The sequence below is a fragment of the Rattus rattus genome, chromosome 14 (genome assembly GCF_011064425.1).
Source record: "Rattus rattus isolate New Zealand chromosome 14, Rrattus_CSIRO_v1, whole genome shotgun sequence".
Lineage (NCBI taxonomy): Eukaryota > Metazoa > Chordata > Mammalia > Rodentia > Muridae > Rattus > Rattus rattus.
In genome coordinates, this window is record NC_046167.1 from 18525199 (window position 1) to 18548487 (window position 23289).

At 39.6% G+C, this 23289-nt stretch overlaps 2 protein-coding genes across 3 annotated transcripts in view; both read right to left on the minus strand.

Annotated features, from left to right (window-relative positions):
- The window catches only part of LOC116883173 (aldo-keto reductase family 1 member C1 homolog), a 30566-nt gene extending 19238 nt beyond the window's left edge, over positions 1-11328 (minus strand). Inside the window, exon 1 of one of the 2 annotated variants that reach the window (XM_032884209.1) lies at positions 2598-3256. The gene's annotated coding sequence lies outside the window, so the exon portion shown is untranslated. Of the gene's footprint in view, positions 1-2597; positions 3257-11245 lie in introns of those variants that run through there. The other variant, XM_032884208.1, reaches the window with a different exon arrangement.
- Positions 9089-21965, minus strand: LOC116883172 (aldo-keto reductase family 1 member C13). Its single transcript, XM_032884207.1, has 9 exons — positions 21809-21965; positions 17701-17868; positions 17190-17306; positions 15830-15907; positions 15212-15334; positions 14415-14524; positions 13674-13839; positions 11246-11328; positions 9089-9345 (listed from the first exon to the last, which is right to left on the minus strand). The coding sequence occupies exons 1-9, from the start codon at positions 21890-21892 to the stop codon at positions 9303-9305; spliced, it is 972 nt and encodes a 323-aa protein (XP_032740098.1). The 5' UTR covers positions 21893-21965; the 3' UTR covers positions 9089-9302.
- Between the last annotated feature and the right edge of the window lie 1324 nt (positions 21966-23289).

A 23289-nucleotide genomic window follows, 5' to 3' on the forward strand; every position in this document is an offset into this window, starting at 1 on the left:
TGAATTATCACACAAGAAAAGGCACACACACACACACACACACACACACACACACACACACACACACACACACACAGAGAGAGAGAGAGAGAGAGAGAGAGAGAGAGAGAGAGAGAGAGAGAGAGAACAAAACCCACTTGTCTGCTAATCTTTTAATTGCAGATTGGGACATGAAATGTCTGTCCCAGGGAAGGACTGCGAGAGATGATTGCAAATGGTTACTTTTGCATGGAGGGTCAAAAGCAAGGACAGAGAAACTACTGGTGCCTGCTGGACAGACTTGCTGATGAGTGATAGCAGGCTGCACCCAGGACCCTTGTGCTACCACCACCATGCAAAGTATTTCCCAGACATGAAAATGGGTATCAATGAGCAACAGAAACCAGTTCTTTCTCAGCTCAGAGTGATCACTGCTGTCATTCATAAATAAGACTTTCAGAGAGTACACCTAATATTGAAGGGCTACCACCCTTTCAAATTTCAAATAGTTTAATGACCTCCATGTTGCAATAAGACCAGATTGTACTGAATTTCATTCCCCACAAAACTTTTTAATTAATATCATTTGTAAGTGCTAAAAAAAGAAGAGACTAGCTCACATGATAAAAACTTGATATTGTGATCCAATCTGCATCTTTTGCAGAAGTTGGAATTTCCTTTAAGGATACAAATAAGAACAAAAAAACCTTTTTCTTTCTTTTTTCCCTTGCAAAGAAGATCAAGCAGGATGATGGTAGTGCATTTAACATAAGAGACTTAAACATAAGCCTCTATTTTTATAAGTTGCTATTTTTTTCAATGCCTGAAATACATGTCAATAATTGTAGTATGGTATTTATTTTGGCTTCCATTTAAAGACAAGTCTTTTACCCCCAGTTCATAGTAGAGTCAGGCTTTATTGCAAAAGGAAACAGGTTGCCTTGCCCCAGTTCTTCAGGGTGGAGCCTAGGGGGTATCCAATGGGATAGGATAGGCCTGATTCCCCGTCTTACAAATAGAGGAAAAATGAATCAGAAAGGTAGAGGCACCACCTCAAGTGAAGTGACCTTGTCCACTAAGCAATCCTCCAACTGTGGTTGGGGTCACATATTTGCTATGCCTGCTCTAGCCTCCAGGGGGCAGTTCTGGATCTCTTTAGGTGTCACCAGGGAACTTCCTCTTGAGACTGAACAGTGACCACTCTCTTGATCCTCAACTCTCTCCCATCATGCTTGGCCTATCCTTCCTATCATCGACCAGCCCATTCAAACATAAGCTCGATGATCCGAGTTTCTCCTTCAAAATAATGGTCTCCCTTTACAAGTGATTAGACCTAGTGTTTGAGCTTGCCAGTTTACTCACAACTTAGCTGGTACCCTGTCGTCAAACAATGGGGTCCCTGCTTTGTTTAGGGGTGAGGATTTAATAGGCTTTTTAAGGAATACACACAAGCTGGGAGCATGGCTCAGTGGCATAGTCTGTGGCTAGTGTGTACAGGGCTCTGGGCTCAATTCCCATTACTTGAACTCCTGAGGTAGCTTGGTTGGTAAAGACAACTTCTGTGGAAAACTGGAAATCTGAGATTGATCCCGCAGAGCTCACATAAAGATGGAAACACAAAACCAACCTCCAAAATCATTCTTTGACCTCTCCATGCATGCCATGGCATACATGAGGCATAACCACCATGCACGTTCAGACACAAAAGTAATGAACATAATATTAATTAAGAATAATAAAGTAATTTCAAAGAAAACCACAAGTATCTGAGCAATAGGAGTAAGAATCCCCCTGTAAGGGATGAAGGCAGTTAAGGGTCAACAACCTTCAAGTTTCCTAAGGCTATGCCAGGGTTTCATAAGAAAGGGAGGTTGCTTGGTTAAAAAGACATTACATTCTGCAGCTCTGAGAACAAAGATCCTCCAGACCTCATCCTTATACTTAAAGACTTGTATCTTTCCCAGGTAGCAGATTGCAGCATCAGAAAAACCAGCTCTGGAGACTTTTGACATGAGAGAGGAAGGAAAAGGGTTTCATTTGGGCAAAGGCTGTAGGAAAAGGAACAAGTCGAAGTCCTTGTTTATTCCAAATTATCAGTAAGTATCACACAAAGAACAAACCAAAGGCAGCTGTCCTTAGGTTGTTGTTTCAAAAAAAATGACAGAAAAAAAATAAAAAGAAGAGGAGGAGGAAGAAGAGGAAGAGGAAGAAGGAGAAGGAGGAAGAGAAGAGGAAGAAGAAGAAGAAGAAGAAGAAGAAGAAGAAGAAGAAGAAGAAGAAGAAGAAGAAGAAGAAGAAGCAGCAGCAGCAGCAGCAGCAGCCATAGCAGAAGCAGCAGCCATAGCAGAAGGAGTAGAAAGAGAGAAAGAAACCCACAGACTGGGTGGCAGAGGCAATTAAAAATGGATTATAAGTAGTGACAGAAGAGAAAGCAGAGAGGGAAAAGCACTAAAGCTAAAGGAGTCTCATATCAGATAAAGCAACAAAAAGAAAGTTACTCAGTACACGTAGGAAACATGAAAGAAGTAAGAAGAGACAAGTAGCAAAGAGAAGCAGAGTCCTTGGGATGGGTGGGCTAGGGAGGGGAGAAAGGTCCCCTTCAGCTAAAGATACTGAACCTGTATTGAGCACCAGATGTCCTGGGGGAGGTCTCCAGCTTTACTCTTGGTTCTTCTGAATTCCAATGTGAATAATGTAGATGGAATGCACAACAGAGAGAGCAGCCAAGAGTTTCATATTAGAAAACAAGGAAGTAAGACTTCTCTTCAGAATAAGAGCAGGCTGAACCCAGCAGCAATGCCTGGAGCCTTGCAGGCAGGGACTTCTATTTCTCCTCTAACACTTTTTCTGCCTCTCTTCCAGCGAGGACACTTCTAGAAAAGAGGCTTTGTTTAGAAGCCCATTTTTCCTCTGTATAAAAGAGTTGTTGGAAGTTCAAGAATATATATAGGATTTTAATTACACATAAAATTAAATAAATTCACTGGGCATGCTTCCCTGGGCATGCCTGTTTAGGCTGACCCAACAACTACCAACTATTTTTATTTATGTCCTGTTCATGGGTATAGGCATGGACTTGTCCCTCCTGCCTAAATTTTATGTTTGTTTAAATTTCAAATCTTTTTGCCATAAAGAAGTGGCTATATATTTAGTCCAAACAATTTTCTTACTTTTTCTAGCTGTAATTTCAAGGGAGGAGCATCTTGTTACCTAGTGAACCCAATAATCACAGTCACAGAGATTTTTCTAGGCGCAAAACATCCATTAGCTCCCTTACCATAGAAGCCAGAAAGCTGCTGGTCCTTTTAAGAGTGCCTTGTGCAGACAATCAGTCCCTAGCAGGGCTTCTGCAGCTGTGCTGGACTCCAGGACTCCAAAGGCCAAAGGCCAAAGGCCAATTGAGACTGCTGCTGCTCTTTTGTTTTGAAAATGAGTTAAAACTAAATTAACAGTTGATTGACCAACCATTTTTTCTTTGGAACATGAAGCACAAAACAATCAAACAATGAAACAAAAACAGAGACATGGACAGATTGGTGCGCCAAGGACAGACAATAGACAGAGGGAAGAGAACTAGATGTCCCGCCAAAGGGACCAGATATCTTACCTAAGGGACCCAGAACCAGAACTAAGCATTCCTCCAGTAGGAGCCAGAGAGGAAGCAGGATGTCTTCCAACCTCCTCCTGTCCAGAGGAGAGCTCTGAAACAGCTTACATTCATTTTCCTTCTCTTTCACCAAAGTATCCTTGGATAGGTGGGAAGGAGTGCTCTTCTCAAACTCATTCTCTCTCTCTCTTTCAAGTCTAGAGACTTAACTATCTCTAATTGGGGTACAAAGACTTAAAGCATCTATGAGAATTATCTTGGCTCCTCTAAACACACACACACACACACACACACACACACACACACACACACACACACACACACCATTTTACCACTACCTTGTCTCTTTTTACAAGGTTTATTCACTACTGTCCCAAATCTTTACCTTCCTTTGTGCACTTCCTCCTGCAGTGTTCTTCACTGTGTCCTGCTTACTGGAGCTCCAACATTGAGGTGCCATTTGACTAAGCCTGCTCAGTCAATCAACAGGTTCTCCAGGGTAGGAGTAAGAAAAGTGACAATTAGACAACACTGTAGTATGACCCCAGCCAATTCTGAGGCTCAAGACAGTTTATTTTTTCCAGTCTGTGTTTATACCACCTTTAAGTACATGCAAAATAATAAGATCATTTCTGGGTCAAGGAACAAGCAAGGCAATAAACAAAATCCTTTAAACAACTTTCTAGAAGCTGGTCAGGATGACCAAGGCAAAAGGACTGCCACACAGACCTCACTAGAGCATACTCTGAGCTTTGCATTAATGCAAATGTACATGTTCTTAATCTGAGCCTATTTCTTGAGTCCTGGACAAAAGTCAGATTCCCACCTTGAGCTTACTTCTTTTGTCTTGGCCTGATGTCAAATCTCTGCCATGTTTCTAAAAGTGGCCCCCAAAAACTCTCCACACTTGATTACACAATACAAGAAACAATGAGCCACAACTACAGGTCTCACAGAAGCTATGATATTCTAAAGAGTTACTTTGTCCCTCTGCAGCTATCAGAATATTAAAAACAATGGACCACAAGAAGTTAGAATTCCCCCCAGCAACCTTACACTTGGAGAAGGAAGGGCTGAGATTATGGGATTAGCCAGGTGACAAACCTTGTCAGCAGGAGAAAGATTTATGATATATTTAGAACATCTTTCAGGAGAGTAAGACCATATCTTGAACCACAGTAAATAGTTTTACATGCTCCACACAATGTTAGTAGTCATTTCACCTGGGCCAACAGAGATGGGATGTAAAGATTTTCCCATCTCTGTCTCCTACCCAACTATAGAGACACTGGGATTAAAGACTCAGGCTACACACAGGCTTTTAACCTGGATTCTAGGGATCTGAATTCAGACCCTTATACTTACACATGTACCACTGTAATTAGAATTTTGTTTTTTTTTCTTTTTTTCGGAGCTGGGGACCGAACCTGGGGCCTTGTGCTTGCTAGGCAAGCGCTCTACCACTGAGTTAAATCCCCAACCCCTTGTTTTTCCTTTAAAACACAGTTATGTTATATGAACATATTTTTTTGTTTTAATCCCAGGTGTGGAATGTAGGTTTTCTTCAGTTTGTCCACAGCTATTAACTATGATTTTCTAGTGCTCTAGGAGGTGCATAATTTTTGCCAGTTGCAAATAGTTGAATTCTAGGGACATTGGAGAAGGAATTAATGCCATAAACTGGAAAGGAGCAATAGGTACTCAGAAGAAGAGGAGGAGGAGGAAGAAAAGGAAGGGTGAGGAGGAAGAGGAGGAAGAGGAGGAAGAGAAAGGAGAAAATGGAAGGAAGAGGAGGATAAGCATAAAAAGAGGAGGAGAGAAAAGAAGGAGGAGGAGAAAGAAGATGGGGAGGAAGAAAACAAAGTGGAAGAAGAGAAGAGGAAGGAGGAGAAGGAATGAGAAGAGGAAGAAAAGGAAGAAGAGGGAAATGAGAAAAGGAGGAAAAGGTGGGGGAGGAGTAGGAGGAGGAGGAAGGAGAAGAAGATGATGAAGAAGAAGAAGATGATGAAGATGAAGAAGAAGAGGAAGAAGAAGAAGAGAAGAAGAAGAAGAAGAAGAAGAAGAAGAAGAAGAAGAAGAAGAAGAAGAAGAAGAAGAAGAAGAAGAAGAAGAAGAAGAAGAAGAAGAAAGCAGCCGCTGCTCATTCTACTACTCCTGCTACTGCTCTGCTGGCTGCTTCTGGTTGCTGTTGCAGTTTGACAAGAAGTTGGGGATATCCTGATGGACAATGATTAGAGTAGGCCCAAGAGACAAAGTCCCTAATCAGCAGAGAGCAGCCTATAGAGGTCTACTCCCCCTTTCTAACCTTCTTTCTCTCCTATCTACTTTTAAGGAATTGGGAGGGATTAGGGTGGAGAAAAGATCAGAAGGAGGTAGAGGTATAAGAACACAGTAAAATAATTTAAAGTAAGCCAACAAAACATTTTATCCACAGAGCCATCTCCTCAGCCCACAAAGCCTCCTCCTAATCAGGCATGCACTGAAACAGTCAGATATCTTACACTACATGCTCACAGTAGTACACACAGAGAGGGCATTAAAATGACAATTGAGTGTTTCTGACTTTTTGACTCTCAAGAATCCAAGTTGAAAATTGAAAAGAAAAATAAGCTTTTCAACTTCCCTTACTTGGCAAGTACATTCTTGCTTAGTAATTATTATGCTTAGTCATGACAGTGTAGTGAGAACATTGCAGGAAAAGAGCAGTAGAGTCATGATTAGATGTAGAATGATTTACTACTGTTGTAAACTGTGTGCAAACTGAACCTTAGCACCAATTATGACTTTCACCTGTTCTACAGCTATCAGAATCTATCAGTGTGGTCAAATCACAGAAGACTATGTAATGTGAGAGCTCGTAAAAATAATTCATAGAAGAATTGGGAAGCATTGCATGGCTGTGAATGTTAGAGCATTTGTATAGGATTTGAAAAGTTGTCATAATGTGAAATAATTGTAAGTGGAGCATATAGATTTTACATCAATGAAGAATGTTTACATACATGAATAAGGCTTTTAATGAATTTTTTCAAAGAGCAGGGAACATGTTATCATCCACGGTCACATTGTTATATTGTATGTGTGATAAAAACAAGAAGGCTTGAAGTTTTAAGCAGTCATTATTTCTGAAGTTTTGGAGGGTACGTGGTTGCTTTATGTACTATTTGCTTTCTCAGGAATTATAAACACATTTTATCATGTCCAATTCTAAAAATGGTTTCTTTACAAACAACTAGGTAAGTCTGCGAGCAGGAGAAACAGTCTTTCCCAGGGAAGACTATACTAATTGGTTATACTATACCAAATGGTAAGTCTCAAAAAAAGTGTATACAAGTAACAATGTATAGACTCAGAAAAAGGTATTTATGTATTAATAAATATATGTATATATTAATATATGTATACAACAACAATTTTAAAAAAGTATGAATTTGAAAGCGAGGAGAGAAGGCGGCATATATGGTATATGAAAAGGCTTAGAGGAAGGAAAGGAGATGGTACTAATTATATTAAAATCTTTAAAACATGGATGAGAGAATATTAATATAATTTTTATTGATTCTTCGTGAATTTCAAACATGCAGCCTAATCACACTCATCTCCTGGTCCTTCCATATCTTCTCTCTGTCCTTGTAACATCCCCCACTATAGAGCATAAAAAATAAAAGATTAAATAAAAACCATGGAAGCTGTGGTAAGTTGCACTTAGTCACACAGTATACACTTTTGCCCAACCAGCATTTCTTGCAAATGTTCATTACAGTGAGCCATTGCTCTGGTCTAAGGCCTCTGGTTTTTGCTATACTATCAATACTGAACCCTCACTAAGACTCATCTCTGTTATCCTCCTGTTGTACTGAGTCATGAAGATCCTGCCACTTTAGGTCTGCAGAACTGGCCCCTTCAGAAGCTCCAGCAGCTCATAGACAGAATAGATGTTGGGGTGGGTCAACTTAAAGTCCTGGATCTTGGCCTGGATCTGGGCTAAGCTAGGTTGCTTAGCCTGTCTGATTTCTAGTGTCTCTACCACCAGAGTCATCTCTCCCACTGATCCCCGATGCTGCAGGCCATAGATCCAGACATGGCCTTCAGCAGCAGCATGGGCCTGGACACCACCATGGCCTCAGGGGGCAGAGCAGGCTATTCACGTAAGGCTGTTTCTCACTACTGTGATCTCTCCAGTTGGACCTCTCTTCATATCACACAAAACACTCCACCTCTACCACATACTTGCTCATCACAGAGACGCTGAATGTGTCCCTGGCAGTCTTGTAGTAGTCTGCACCTATAGGTAGCCTCTCAAAAAATTAAGCTAAAGAGCTTATCCTTTAATTATGAGAATGAATGGAATTTCCCAATCAGAAAATGGCATTTTTAACTCTATGTCAACTGTGTTTACTCAATACCACAAACTCAGTGTCCTTCTGCCTCCTCCATCACTTCTTTGTTCATTATTACACTCCTCCTACTTGCTCTCATAAAGGCAAATGTGGATTTTGATAACTCATAATCCTTTTTCCTGAACTCCAGCACATTCCCACCATTGTACACATCCATGGAGATCTGAATATTTTCTTTTTAAATCCTGGTACCCTTTCATCTACTTAGACATTATACTATATACCAGTACCTCCATTTGAATGTCCTGGACCCAAGAAAAGAACTGGAACATTTTGCTCCGTGTACAGCAACTTCAAAGTTGCTCTATCCTGCCCACAGTCTACACTGGTAAGTTCTCTTCTTTGTAGAAGCTTGAGGATATGGTGAGAAATAAAAAGCAAATGTTTCAAAAATTTAAATGTGATTGCAAATGGGAAACTGTATCCCATAAGTAAGGGTCTTTATTATGTAGTTTATATAAATTATTAAAATTCTTATAATCTTATATGATAAACTCTTAAGTTTTCTTCTGTCCCTAAAACTGTGTCTGTATCCAATTATGCCTTCATCAAGAACAATTTTTCCATGTACACAGCAATAAGTTGCTGTCCTATTACTTTAGTTCCAAGAGATTAAAAAATAAACATCACTATGTTATACACCTAAAAGTATATATACCTTGACGTCATTTCTAGGTAGAGCTATGATCAACTCTCTCCTCTTGAAGTCCCCCATTTTGACATTTATTGATCCTACTGGGCTATTTCTCATGCCCTCTCTTCAGCATAAATTATCTCATGAATTTCTGTGTTCAGTTCTAAGATCCTAATGCTGAGCAGGTAAAGAGCCCTTATACTGTTGGTTAACCTTGCCATGTGTGCCTGACCTTCTGGACTGGGAATCTTGAACTATGAAACTCCTGGACTATGTGCAGTGTGTTCTCATTGAATCCTCGAGGCCTGCTGACTCATAAATGACTATCAGCCATTCACTGAAATGAAAACACCACCTTTCCCTATTGTGAAATGTTTATAAATCGGAATTGTTTCCAAACGCCACCTAATTTTTTGTCATATGATCCAAGAAACATAACAAAAAACAAAAACAAAAGGACAAGGAAAATATTTTTGAAGACAAAATTTTATATTTCAGAGCATCATCAAATAATTTTCCTTTTCTTTGCATCCATTAGCTGGAGCTTCAGCTGAATGTGAGTTGCTGAGCCATCCAGATTGATCCAAAATGATGTGTCCATCCAGCAGCATCTAGGTTACATCATCAGCATCACTGTCCACACATAGAGATGGCAGGCAGAAATCATAATTAGTTCCCCATGTTAATATTCCTCTGAAAATGGATATTCTGGGTGACCAGCAAGACTAAATAGGAAACAAAGACAAACATGAGCCCCATTGTCTGTATCTGCAATGTAACAATGTGACATCTAGACAGCCGCAATCAAGGTGAGAGCTAATCATTTCATTCTCTGATTAGGTGTAGAATAAGAGAGTCTCAAGTCATTTACAATGTTTCATCAAAAATGTTTTTAAATATTTTCTATATCTATATCTATTTATCTATCTATCTATTCTTAATTTATGTCCCTTCACCTAGAACAGAAAACACAAAGACCAGTGTTCATAAATATTAATCTCTCTTAGTTTCCTTTCTGTATCAATCAAAGAAAGAATTGCCAAAATATTTTTCATCTTTAGAGGGAAAAGCATTATGTTATCTTTAGTGCAATACAAAAACATCCTAACACATACATTGAAGCCTACCACTTTCACTTCCATTTAATTCTCAGTAATCCATGAATGATTCACTCACGTCCATGATCTACAATGTATTGTATTAGATTGAGTTAGAAAAAGAATGTGTGTAAAAACAATGGGCTTGAAAGTCCAAGGAACTATCAGCAAAATGGGTAAACTGCTATATATGACTAACAATCCAAAATATGCAATGATAAAAATTATTAATTTGTAAAATTTGAGAACACACACTTATTATGTATAGCATTGATTCAATCACTGAGTTACAATTTCCCTGTGCTTTTATTGCTCTCTATAGTCACAAATACATTAATAATGATAATTAACATATACACCCATTTTATAGTGTAGATATTCTAATCCTCCTTCAAGCATTATCATATTTATTTCTGCTGAGAATAAAAACTTCTCACCAGCAGAAGATAGGTAGAATGTAGATAGATAGATAAGTAGATAAACAATGTTCGATAGATTATAGATGACAGGTTGAGATAAATATGCACATATATGTACATATATGTGCATTCTATGTTTGTCATCATTATTAATCTATGATGTAGGATACTTGATTAAACTATGAAACTCGTGATTTTGTCGTTTACTGGAAAAAAACATTTTCTAGTTCTGATGAGGCTCAGCTCTAGCATTCCATTAATCCAAGTGCTTTCCGCTTACTGTAAAGAGAATTAAATAAAGCCAACCATAGGTCAGAAGGCTGAGCAGGCAACTAGCTGAAAGGAAGTGAACATAGAAAAAAAACCATATAGAGCAAGAGGAAATCAAGAGGATAGATAGAGAGATACAGAGGAAGTGGAAGTGAAAGGACATTCAGTTTGAAGGACTTTTTGAGATAGCATCAAGGAAAGCTTCCTTTTGAGGTCTCAGCTGAGGAGGAAGGTCAACTGGATGCTTGTTCGGCTTCTCTGAGCTTGTAGGATTTCACCCCAGCATATAGCTCCCAAGTCTTCATTGGTAAATTGAAAGATGGAGATTTTGTTAAAAAACAATATTTGGTGGCCCAAATGGGGATTGAACCCTGAACTCTCAGATTGACTCCCTGTCAACTGGTTGTTTGCTCTGCCACTTGACCTATGGTTGACTTAGTTTAATTCTGTTTACAGTGAGCAGAAAGCTCTCGGATTAAAGGTGGGTGATTTCCAGTAAACAACACAATCTTGGGGGTCACAGCATGATCAAGTACTCTGCAACAAGCCTGCATCCTGTATCAAATCTTGTTAAGATCTTCATGTGGCTATTTAACTTCTTAAACCTTTTCTGGAAGATTCTCTTCTTACTTTTGAATACGACTTTCAAAACCTTCTCTGTGTTTTGTGCTGTCATGTCTGCATTTCAGAAACCAAGAAACAAATATTTTATTAACTATCTCCATGGGAAATGTGCTGACAAATAGGGCATTTAGTTTCTGAATCTGCATGAATGGAAGAGGGAAGAAAGTACTTGAAGTGAAACACATTGAGCTGAGGTGTTCCTCAACATTACTTACAACTCTGCTGAGAGATATCGAAAATTTTTGTTCAGGCCATCTAGTGTTTTCATGTCCTCAGGAGACAACTGAAATTCAAAAACCTGCCAGAAAAGTACAAATATTTTAGCATTTGAATGACTCACATATTATGTCTCAAGGGCAATGGAAGTAGTACATTCCTAAAATTGAAGAACATTGTTTACCAAAACATTCATGGTTAGTCAATACCAAGTAAATTAAAGAAATTGCTTTTGAGAGATATTAAATTTGCATAACACCACAGACGAGATAATCTCAAGAGTAGCTTGGAAAGAAAAGTAGATCACATAAAAAGACTATTATACATAGTTTCCAACATATTTAGAGCAAATTTTTGAAATACGTCAAACAAATCAGTGTCTTCAATGGGGAGTTAGATTTCTGTAATTCATCAATAAATAATTAAAATATAAACAATGCTTTTTCAATATTGTGCAAGTTAAGACTTATCCAAATGAATGAATGAGCAGGCTTTTAAAAATGTTATTGTTGATATTACAGCATAAACCATTGTTGTTCTGTTCAGGAAATATACCCCCACCCTGCCAATGTGTTTTAGGATCTTTCCCAAGTTTTCCTCTATTAGATTCATTGTATCTGGATTTATGTGGCGGTCCTTGAATCGCATGAACTTGTGCTTTGTACAAGGAGATGAGAATGGATAGATTTGCATTCTACTACATGCGGACCACCAGTTGATCCAGCACCATTTGTTGTAAATGCTGACTTTTTTCCACTAGATGTTTTTGGCTCCTTTGTCAAAGATCAAGTGACCAAAGGTATTTGGGTTCATTTCTGGATCTTCAAATCTATTCCATTGATCTGCCTGCCTGTGGCTATAACAATACTGTGCAGTTTTTAATCACTCTTGCTCTGTAACATAGCTTGAGGTCAGAGATGGTGATTCCCACAGAGTTTCTTTTATTATTGAGAATAGTTTTTGCTATCCTGGGTTTTTTGTTATCCTAGATACATTTGAGAGTTGGTCTTTATGGCTCCAACTAGATATGCAATAGAGGATTGCCTATTGGGAATCACTTGGAGGGGAGCATTCTTGAGAACAGTTTATGGGGAAATAACAAACTCTTGATAAAATACTGAAGTAGAATCATTTGTCTAACAAGCAAAAGGATGTGATCTCAAACAGGAAGTAAAAGTGTGAAGGCTGTAGTAAGTCCTCTTTGTTCATGAGAAGAAATCAAAACTAATAAAACTTGGGAAGAAGATAATTCAGCAACCACTTCTGAATTACATAATAAATGCCATTGAGACTACAAACGCAGCAGACTGATTATAATCCACAGTTCTTGGTCTGCACGCCATTGAAGTATTCTATCTCCTTCACCCACGGATGTGCTGTCTATTCCTACCCCTTGAAACCTGGCTGCTGTGTAACTTGCACTGGACATTTGAACTTTACAGACCCCATGATGGATCAACTCTGTGTTTGTCATAAACGGTTTCTCATTGCCTTGGTTTAGAGGTAAGCGCAGGAGTAAACTCTGGGAAACATGTCAGTCGCATGAAGCCTATATGAAACCAAGGAAGAGCTCAGTCAGTCATCTGAGCTTGAGAGGCCTCATCATCCCAAAAGCATGTATAATCGTTCCTCAAAGATATGTGAAGGGACTCAGTGTAGACAGATAATATTCACTAACTTCAGTCTAAACTAAGGCAAATTTTTAAATTAATGAACACTAAAATAAATAAGAATTCTATATATTAAATTTCTATGTAAAAGTAGTTTCTATAGTAACGGCTAATATGTTATAATAAAATATATTTACTTGGGTTGGGGATTTAGCTCAGTGGTAGAGCGCTTGCCTAGCAAGTGCAAGGCCCTGGGTTTGGTTCCCAGCTCTGAAAAAAAAATATATTTACTTGACATTTTAAAAGAATAACCCAAGTAAATGCATGTAACAGGAACTTACAATTGACCAGCATATATGTACATATGTATGTATGTATGTACGTACTATGTCTGTCGGTATGCACCTGCGTATGCTTGTGTTTCTGTAAGTATATATGTAGGCATGCACGTGTATGAATATTAGAATATTTGAACATGCAGGGAAATAATATAACAACCATAGAAATTATAAGAATGATGATTTCTGAGGCAAAATCCGTAATTTCAGAAAATAAAGAATTCCATGGGAAAAGGGCAGACAGTACTTTTTTGACAATGCAAACCAAAGTCTACCTTTTTTCCAACACTAAATCTGTCAAGCCATGGTGACTTTATGTCATAGACATAACATTTCTCATATCTCAATGTACTTGAAAAGTCACATGCCTAGGAAATGCTAAGAATATGGGCTTGATATCAGAAAAGCTTCGATAGATTTGAAGGAAGCAAGCATATAGAAAATAATGTATAAGAACACTAAGGAGCAGAGTTCATCACCTGCAAATTCTCTCTCATCTCATTTTCTTTGAAACTCTGGGCGAGGGGCACCACCCCACGCTGAACCAGGTATCGAAGGGCAATCAGGGCAGGGCTTCGTTTGTTCTTTTTAGCCACATCACAAAGAACTGGATCATTCAAGAGAACTGGGGAGTTCTGGTCCACCCTAGAAGCAAAGGAGGAATGAGCTCACAAGGCCAAGGTTTTGGTTATGTTACAGTATTTCAAACCACAGTAGAGGGCCCATTCTAGCCTGGGTGTGCATATGGTTATGTCTATCTTTGTCAACTGGACAAAATCTAGAATCACCTAGAAGATGAGCCTCTGGGATTCCTGTGTGAGACTATCTTATGAAAAACTGATATGGAAAGACCCATATTAATTTTGCCTTGGCTCATTTCCCTGAGCTAGGGATCCCGGACTGTATAAAGGGAGAAAGTGATGTGAGTCTTGGTGTTCATCATTCCTTGTTTCTTGATGCTAAGGAGAAGTGGTCACCTGTTTCAAGCTCCTGACACCTTGACTTCCTGGCTTTATGGTCTGTGCCCTTCAATTGTGAACCATAAGTCCTTTCTCCCATAAGTAGCTTTTACCAGAGTATTTTATCAGAGTAACAGGAAAAGAAAATAAGATGCTGCTTCACAAGGTTTTTCTAAAGAAAGATCCCCATCTCCCTGGGAACTGAGTGTTGGGGTACTAATTAACAGTCTTCCTTCAGATTTCCTGTTTGAAACTGATTACCATTCTTTATATCGCTGGGTTCCCAGAGCACCATAAGCAACGAGAACAATGTCTTTTGACTTGCAGTAGTCCAGTAGCTTACTCTGGTTCAAATAAAGATGACATTCAACCTATGATAGAATGTGATGAAAAGATATCGGATTTCATCAAATGCTCATATTATGATGAATAAAAATGCCAAAGTCAGTAAAGTAAAATAAAGGAATTATATGTAATTGAACACATGAATTAAACAAATCAAACTGGTACAAAATTTTCTTGAAGGACAGAACTAATTTGGGAGCATTCTTCTGATAACATTTGACTGGGTAAATTTTTGTGTCAAAAACAATAGTTAGTGGATAGCAAGAAAGATCATTGTGTAAAGACACCAGCTCCTCAGTCTATTAAAATCCTGAGGATGGACCATAATAAAATGTCAAGAAGCATAAATTCTATGCAAGTCCTGGCCACTGACTAATTTCTGTTTTCCCCTATTTTTTTTCAATAAATTATCTGACATCTACTCATTATTCTTATTTCAAGGAGAAGTTCACTTTCCCTGCGCTCGACTTCTGCCTGATGGACCAACACTAGATCTCCACATCAGGTGGGCATCATTGTAAGTCTTACTTCTCACCAATACTCTAAGGGTCCAAGGTGGAAGTCAGAAGTCCCCAAGGATTCAAAACAATGAGGCTGCTCTTAGAAGTCTTTTTCCACAAGATGGACACTTGGACATAGGGGAACTAAATAGGCATCAGTAGTGCAGAAGTGAGGAAAAGCATGTGGTATGGAGAGGGGATGTGGATCCTCACCTGGTTGCAGACAGGTTTGTACTTCAGTCCTGGCTTGTTTAGGAGTCGCTCCAGCTGCTTGTGGTTAAAGTTGGACACCCCAATGGACTTGACCAACCCTGCATCCTTACACTTCTCCAACATCTGGTGAGGAGAAGGGGCAATAAATGGTCATCCCTATGATTGACCACATGGATATAAAGAGAATGTTGACCAGCTACAGGAAAAATTATCCAGACTTAGACATATGATTCAGTGGTAGAACACTTGCCAGTGCGAAAAGACCCTAAGTTGATCGCAGGCACTAATGCTGGGAGGAGGGTATTGCCCAGGTGATCAGTGGATTTAAATCCAAAGAAGTCAAGATAAGGCGATAATGAAGCAGAAGGTGTCATCCAAAGAGGAGTTTCTGCAATATCACTAGACTTCATGGATATTAGTGTATAAGGTGGCAAAGTACCCAGATGCCTCTTGCCCTGTACCCTTCTTCATTTCACCCCCTTACATTTTAGGAATGAATTCCCCCTCTTCTTCTCCAGAAAATATTTATGAGTAAAAGTGAATTTCTTTGCCCAAGGAGTAAATGACCTGATTCTCCCTATGTCCACTTGCTTTATTGTTGTCTTAAGAAGTACTCACCTCCCATGTGTCACAGAAATCCACAGTGTCCAATAGACTTTTCCCGTTTTCATCTACTGGAAAATCATTATCCCCTGACTGAAAGAGAATCAACTTAAAACAGTCTCACGAAACATGTACCTTGTCTACGGTAATGTGTTGAAGACTATCTTGGAGCAGTTGGAAAGATAGTTCGGTGACCACTGGCTGCTCTTTTAGAGAACATGGGTTCAATTTCCAGAACCTACATAGTTGGTCACAACCATCTGTCATTCCAGTCCCATGGGATCCAATGCCCTCTTCTGGCTTTCGCATGCACCAGGCATGCACATAAGGAACAGACATCCAAGCAAGAACAACTCCCATTTACAACAAACTAAAATATGCTCTTTAAAAATTTTTAAGGAATATCTTTAAAATAAGACAGTAAGCAGCCATAAGTGAGTGAGGCGCCAGTCTGCATACTGTGTTAAACACTGATATGCATGTAGACTTGCATTATCTTTGGAAGCCTGGTCTGCTGCATTCACTTCTATTAATTGGATCAATAATTAAGTGTTTTCTTTCTTGTAATAATTTTAATTTTGAAATTATAACATAGTTAATCATTTCTCTTCTTCCCTTTCCTCCCTCCAATCCCTTCCATGCATGTCCTTACTGTCTCTCTATCCCATCGCCTCTCTTTCTTTAACTGTTACACACACACACACACACACACACACACACACACACACACACACACACATATGTGCATATAATGTCTACACCTAAATAATATTTTTGAATAACTGAATGAGACCTCCTATTTGGCTTCTATTCTCTTGTCTCTTCTTTCCTTTAGAAAAAGAAAAGGCTCCATGTTTTCTGGGAAACCCGATCATTGCAGAGCATTGAAGTACAGCAAGAATTTATATCACTCCTGACCCAGGATTAGTAATAAACATGAATACATATGTGTCGAGAGACAGGCATGTGAGCCAAGGATGGGTAGTTGGGACCTTACACAGGATAGATTTCTGTAAGAGCAGATGCCAAAAAGCTACTAAGTGTTAATGACCTTGAAGCTGAAACTGTCTTGAATCCACTTTTCATCACCAAGAGGGAAAACAAGAACAGGACCTACGCAAACATCTAGTAATGCAAATGCAAAAGATATGTAATACAAGTTTTCCTGGAAGTTACTTCTAATCTGTGATTCTGGACATTGCTTGGGCACCTCATTTCATAATCCAATATAGACTGTGGAACCTACTCAGAAGTTTAGTAGCCCATAAGTTACCTTTGTATAAAATTATAACAGAAATTTATCTCAAACATCCCTAAAAATGATATCGATGCCCCGCTGAAAAGATGTGTACATTTGACAATAGCAATCACCTACCTTCATAGGCACTGGGTAATGCATAATGTAAAGATCGGCATAATCCAGTTGAAGATTTTTCAGTGATTTTTCCAAAGCAGGCTTGACCAGCTCTGGCCGAAAGCAAGTACACCAAAGCTACAGATGTGGAAGAATGGAAGTTGTACTAGATTAATAGATCACCTGAATATGCATAGTCATTTATCCTGATGCTGAAATATTTTCTGTATTTGAATGAAATTTATAAGCGTTCCTGTAAGCTCAGTGTTGACTCTTCTGTAACAATGAGAACTCATCTACAGTTTTTGGGTTAATGTTTGCTCATTTATTAAACAATGTAAAAATTACTTAAATAAAATCCATACTAATAAAATAATGTTCAATAACTAAATTAATATTGCATAGAGTTAAATCTGCCTTCACTTTCCTTTATTCATGTATACAATTGACACCTTTAACCAACTTCTGATTCGGTAATATAATTTCCTCTGTTTTACTATGTTTTAATCATTTGCATACTTGTATACTATACCTTTGTAGTGATGAACATGTCCTCTCTCTTTATAACCCCAGCTTTAATCTTGCTTTGAATGGCTTGTCCTATCTCCTCTTCTATTTGGTATGCATAAGCAGTATCAATATGGCGGTACCCAGCATCTATAGCCAGGTGTGCAGCCTCCAGTGACTTACTCTTGGGAACCTAGGGAGGAACCGAAGGATGTATTTAGAGATGCATGTTCTGAGAGATAGCTCAAAGAGAGCCTAGATGGGAGCTTGTTATACTAGAAAGAACTTTGTCTTTTAAAGTCTTCCTAAGATGACTAGGAAGAGTCTAGTACCCCAATCTTTCATTCCCACATCCTATTCTTTTTATTTTCTTTTTTTCGGAGCTGGGAACCGAACCCAGGGCCTTGCGTTTGCTAGGCAAGTGCTCTACCACTGAGCTAAATCCCCAACCCCCCATCCTATTCTATAAAACACAATGAAATCTCCAGATATATTGTAATTGTCACAGAAAAGTATCTTTAGAGAATCAATGTTTACCCATAATTTGTCCCATGTTCAGGCTAATTAGACAAAATTGCTTTCATGGGATCTTTCTTAATTAATGCAAGACTTTTGCATCCAAGAACCTCCTTATACCTGTGCAATCCTGGCTACTTACTGGAATGTATGGATCTCACCCTGAGTTCAGTGGCCTGCTAGAAAGTCACACTAAACTTATGTAGCAAGATGACTCAGCAAACTGAACACAAGGAAGCCTGCTTGGGGCAGGACGCAATTACACAGACACTCCTTCTTGCTCCCAGCTAAGACTCTGTTACAAAAGGATGAGAAAGCAAAGATCACAGATTCCAAGAAGGCCAGGTTAATAAGAGGGACTTGGACAGAAAAAATGTCCTATGTTTCTATATATCCCTTCGGTTTGTCAGACAGACATAAATTCAGGCATACAATATCCTCCCCTATGAATATATCCTTATTCAAATTAACTTGCTTACATCATATTGGACATTCTTCATTTGCAGTGTCAGCCGCTTTAACCAAAGATTACTTGTCTTAAAGGGACATGATTACCATCTTTCCAGCCACAGACACCAAACCACTACACTGTTGCTGATGCCCAGAAGTACTTGCTGACAGGAGACTGATAAGGCTGTTCCCTGAGAGGTTCTACCAGCACCTGAACAATATAGATGCAGATACTCACAGCCAACCATTGGACTGATCCCAAGGACTCCAATAGAAGAGTTAGGGGAAGGACTGAAGAAGCTGAAGGGAATTGTAACTCCATAGGAAGAACAGTATCAAATAACTGGACGATCCAGCAATCCCAGGGAGTAAACCCTTAACCAAAGAATATATATGAAAGGGAAGCATGGCTCCAGATATATATGTAGCAGAGGATGGCCTCATCTGACATCAATGAGAGGGGAAACCCTTGGTCTTTTGAAGGCTTGATGCTCCAATGAAGGTGGATGCTACAACAGTGAGGTAGTAGTGGGTGATTAGGTGGGGGAGCACCCTCATAGAGACAAAGGGTTGGGAGAAGAGGGAGGATGGAATGGGTGGTATGTGGAGGGGTAACCGAGAAGGGGGATATCATTTGAAATGTAAATGAATGAAATGATTAATAAAAATGAAAAAGAAAGACATGATTAGAATTAAATCTAAAATTATTTCCTTGGCTGCCATATTTGGCTAATGATATGACTGGGCTTTTGTTAAAGGTTTAGGGTGTGGGCTGGGGAGATGTCTCACTCAGCCACACTCTTGCAAACAACTATGGGAATCTTAGTTGAGACCCTCAGGACTCTGGTAAAGCAGAGTAAGGCATGCAGTCCTAGTGCTTGAGGGGGAAGCATCAGGGTGAGCCCTGGAGCTCACTGGCCTGTCAGGACAGCTGACTCACTGATTTACAGACTTGGTGAGAGACTTGGCCTCACAAGAATAAAGTGAGAGCAATGTTGGTTGGTATTCTTTTTCTTTTTTTATGGGCTTGCACATCCGTTCAGACAACCAGAGCTCTCAGGGACTAAACTACTACCCAAGACTACACGTGGACAGACCCATGGCTCCAGCTGCATATGTAGTGGAGGATGGCCTTGTTGGGCACCAATGGGAGGCCCTTGGTCCTGCCAAAGGTGGAACCTCCAGTGTAGGGGAATGTCAGGGTGGGGAGGCAGGAAGGGGTGGGTGGATGGGTGGGATAGCACGCACATGGAAGAAGGGGGGGATGGGATAGGGGGATTATGGATGGGAACCAGGAAAGGTGATAACAATTGAAATGTAAATAAATAAAAAACATATCCACTAAAAAGAAGGAAGAAACAAAAGTGAGAGCAGTAAAGGATAGCTTTGATGTCTAGCTCCTCATATGTTGTTTATAAGCACACAAATGCATGTACAATCATACAATGCTTACAGGGGCTTGAAAAGTCAATCAAGGTAACTTTTGTGATCGTTTTAAGAATCTCTACAGTTATCTTTTCATAATAAAAACAGTGACTACAATTCTGGTTTCTACCACCAGTTCTGGAAAGTGGCCTAGACTTATCCAAGAATAAGGCCATCCTGTGAGTGATCAACCTGAGGCTCCAGTAGTGGCCTTAACCTGTTTTTTTTTTTTTTTGTTGTTGTTTTTGTTTTTTTTGTACAACTTTGCAAAATTAACAAATCCTATTCATATCTCCAGATTACTCTGGAGTCAAACAGGAAGGAGATGGATAAATTTGAAGTCAAGGGGAAAGTCCTTTAGCACACAATAAAATGGTCTTATGAGGACTAGAAAGTAAGAAAGTCCTTCCAGGTTAGCAAACATTCCACCATGATGTTTTTTGTACTGAGGACAACCATGCTCTAAATCCAACCTACACTAATGAATACAAATAATTCATAATTATCTTTACTGGGCCCTCCTCCCCATCAAAATGATGCATTATAAATAACAGTAAGTATCCCACAGTTGAGAGTTAGACATGGCAGACCTCACTTAGTTCTGGTAGAACCTGCACTGTGAGATGCTGATGGCTACACTGAAACAAGCCGAAGTATTTCTCAAATATTTGCTTCATGCATTACTCTACAGAAGAGGTTCCCAATTTCCAATGCTAAGACCCTATAATACAGTCCTCATTTCACGGTGATCCCTGGCCATACAATAATTTTGTTTCTACTTCATGACTGTAATTGTGCTACTATTATGTAGTATAAGGTAAATATCTGATAACGAGGATATCTTATAGGCAAACTCTGTGAAAGTCCAAAGGGTTTGCAACCCACACTTGAGAATCACTGATCTACAGGATGCCACCGGAGTTACCATGTTCCTTTCCCTGCATCTTGCCTTTTTGCAGTGAAAAACGGTGTCATAGGTTGTGGACACAAACAGAGACTCCCCTCTGATTCTGCAGCCAAGAATGCTGATAGGCAATCTGGTGACTTTCTTCTCTATGAAGCTGTGAAACATGGCCATAGGAAAATCATAGTGTCCGGAATTGCTAGGTCATGGGTCTGTCCCTTTAAGCCCAGAGTTCACAGCCAAGTTCACTCTTACAGATGGCAGGCCCCAAATGAGAACAGTAAACTCACAGGCAGGCCTAAGCCAGACAAGTAAATCCAAGGAAAAAAACACAGCCACATCGTGAGAAACCCAGATTCCCCACTCACAGCCAAAATAGCAGGGAAGGTAAACAAACTTTCTCCGTGTCCCTGAAGTTGCTTGACTGAATTAGAGCTAATGTCCCAATGCCACTGAGGCATGTACCCTGTACCTCCATTATATGCTGAACTAGAACGCACCATCAGAGAAAATGTTTTAAGAGTTTGGCCTTCCCTTTGTTCCCCATTAAGCTTGTCTCCCTACTGACTCACCAGGAGCAGGGATCTTTCCTTAGAGAAGAGCAGGCATGAATATAGATCCTGTTCTTCTGCCTAAATCCTCATGCTCCCTACCTAGGGAGCCAGCTCAGTCTCTTACCCACAGCCACCAATCGCAGCTCTTGCTGTAAGCTCTATTTAACAAGAATAATCAACAAGTCTGGACACAATCAGACACGATGCAGAGCAAACCTAAGTATCTGCTCTCTTGTAAATGGCTTAGCTTTAACCTGGAGATGCTGAGAGTCCTGTATTCTTACCTCCTTGGGTTTATAGGTGCCAAAGCCCAGGGCAGGAATGAAGTGGCCATCGTTTAGTTTGACACAGTGCTGTTTGAAGCTCATTGTCTCTCCCTCCCCTGGCTAAGCGTGTCCTGAATCTTCTGGTGCCCTGAAGGGGAAGTAGATAAACGTCATATATCAACTTCCTGTCTAATGCTTAACAAGTGACACTCCCTTTCTGGAAGTTAGCCACGCCTTCTCACTGACTAATGTTTAACCATCTTTACTCCATAGCTAATGATTAATCAGTACTACTGTCTGGCTAATGGTTAACAGTACTGTTGTATGCCAACTGTTTGAATACTGCGATTGTCTGTCTGATAGACAGCAAAGAGAAGGGAGGAGTCAGAAATTTAAAGCAGTATTCACATGTAAAAAGTCACTCATTCTCATATGAAGGATGAACTTCAAATAATGTACTATATAATGATAAAGCATTTGTTTTCTGCAGTTTTTCTCCTTTTTATCTCATATACTATATATTATTAGAGAAGAGATTGGAAAAATAATTTTAATACTGAATACACTTATTTTCATTTGGCCATGATGAAGCCTCTACATGATCATGCATCATTGAAAATAATGGGTTACTGCATGCTATATAAACATAAAGAACAGAGAAGCCACACTGAGCACTTAAAGTGACAGGGACATAAACCACCCACACATATTTCGACCCAAAATTTGTCCAGTCTGCAAGAAATGCAGGGACAAAGGTGGAACTAAGACTGAGGGGATGGCCAAGGAATATCCAGCACAACTTGAGAGCTATCCCATGAGCAAGCATTAATCTATGACACTGTTAAAGATAATTTGTTACACTTGCAGACAGGAAGCTAGCATAACTGATGTCTTTGAGGCTTACCCCAGCATGTTAGTGAGACAGATTCAGAGACCCACTGCCAAGCATTGTATGGAGCTCAGGCACTCTTGTGAAAGAGTCGGAAGGGAAGATTAAGCATCCTGGAGGGAATAAAAACCCTATATTAAGACCAAGAAAACTAACAAACCCGGACCCTTGGGGATTTCAGAGACTGAACTACCAACCAAAGAGCATACTCTGGCTGGTCCTAGCCCCTTCCCCCCACATATGTAGTAGGTGCAACTCAATCTTCATGTGGTTCCCCCAATAACTGGAACACAACTGTCCCTAAAGTTGTTACCTTTCTGTGGAATGTGTCCCTGTAACTGGGTTACCTTGTCTAGCCTCAGTGGGATAGGATGCACCTAGCCTTGTATAAACTTGATGTGCCAGGGTTGGGGGATACCAGGGTACCTTCACCCTCTCAGAAGAGAAGAGGAGGGAAAAGGGACTTTGTAAAGGATTGGCGTGGGGTTATGTGGATTAGGGTGCAGGGACAGCAATCAAAATGTGAAGTGAATAAATAAATTAATTACAGGAAACAATACCTCAAGAAGTAAATTTAGTCTTCTCAAGTTTTATAAAGATAAAAAAGAGA

What these genes read in the sequence shown, in the direction of transcription:
- LOC116883172 (XM_032884207.1), bottom strand. Translation starts at nt 21,892, where the DNA reads ATGAGCTTCAAACAGCACTGTGTCAAACTAAACGATGGCCACTTCATT. An exon ending in ATTTCTGTGACACATGGGAG is followed by an intron (nt 15,335 to 15,829) that starts GTGAGTACTTCT and finishes TCTCCTCACCAG; the next exon opens with ATGTTGGAGAAGTGTAAGGA. An exon ending in CGATATCTCTCAGCAGAGTT is followed by an intron (nt 9,346 to 11,245) that starts GTAAGTAATGTT and finishes TTTCCTATTTAG; the next exon opens with TCTTGCTGGTCACCCAGAAT.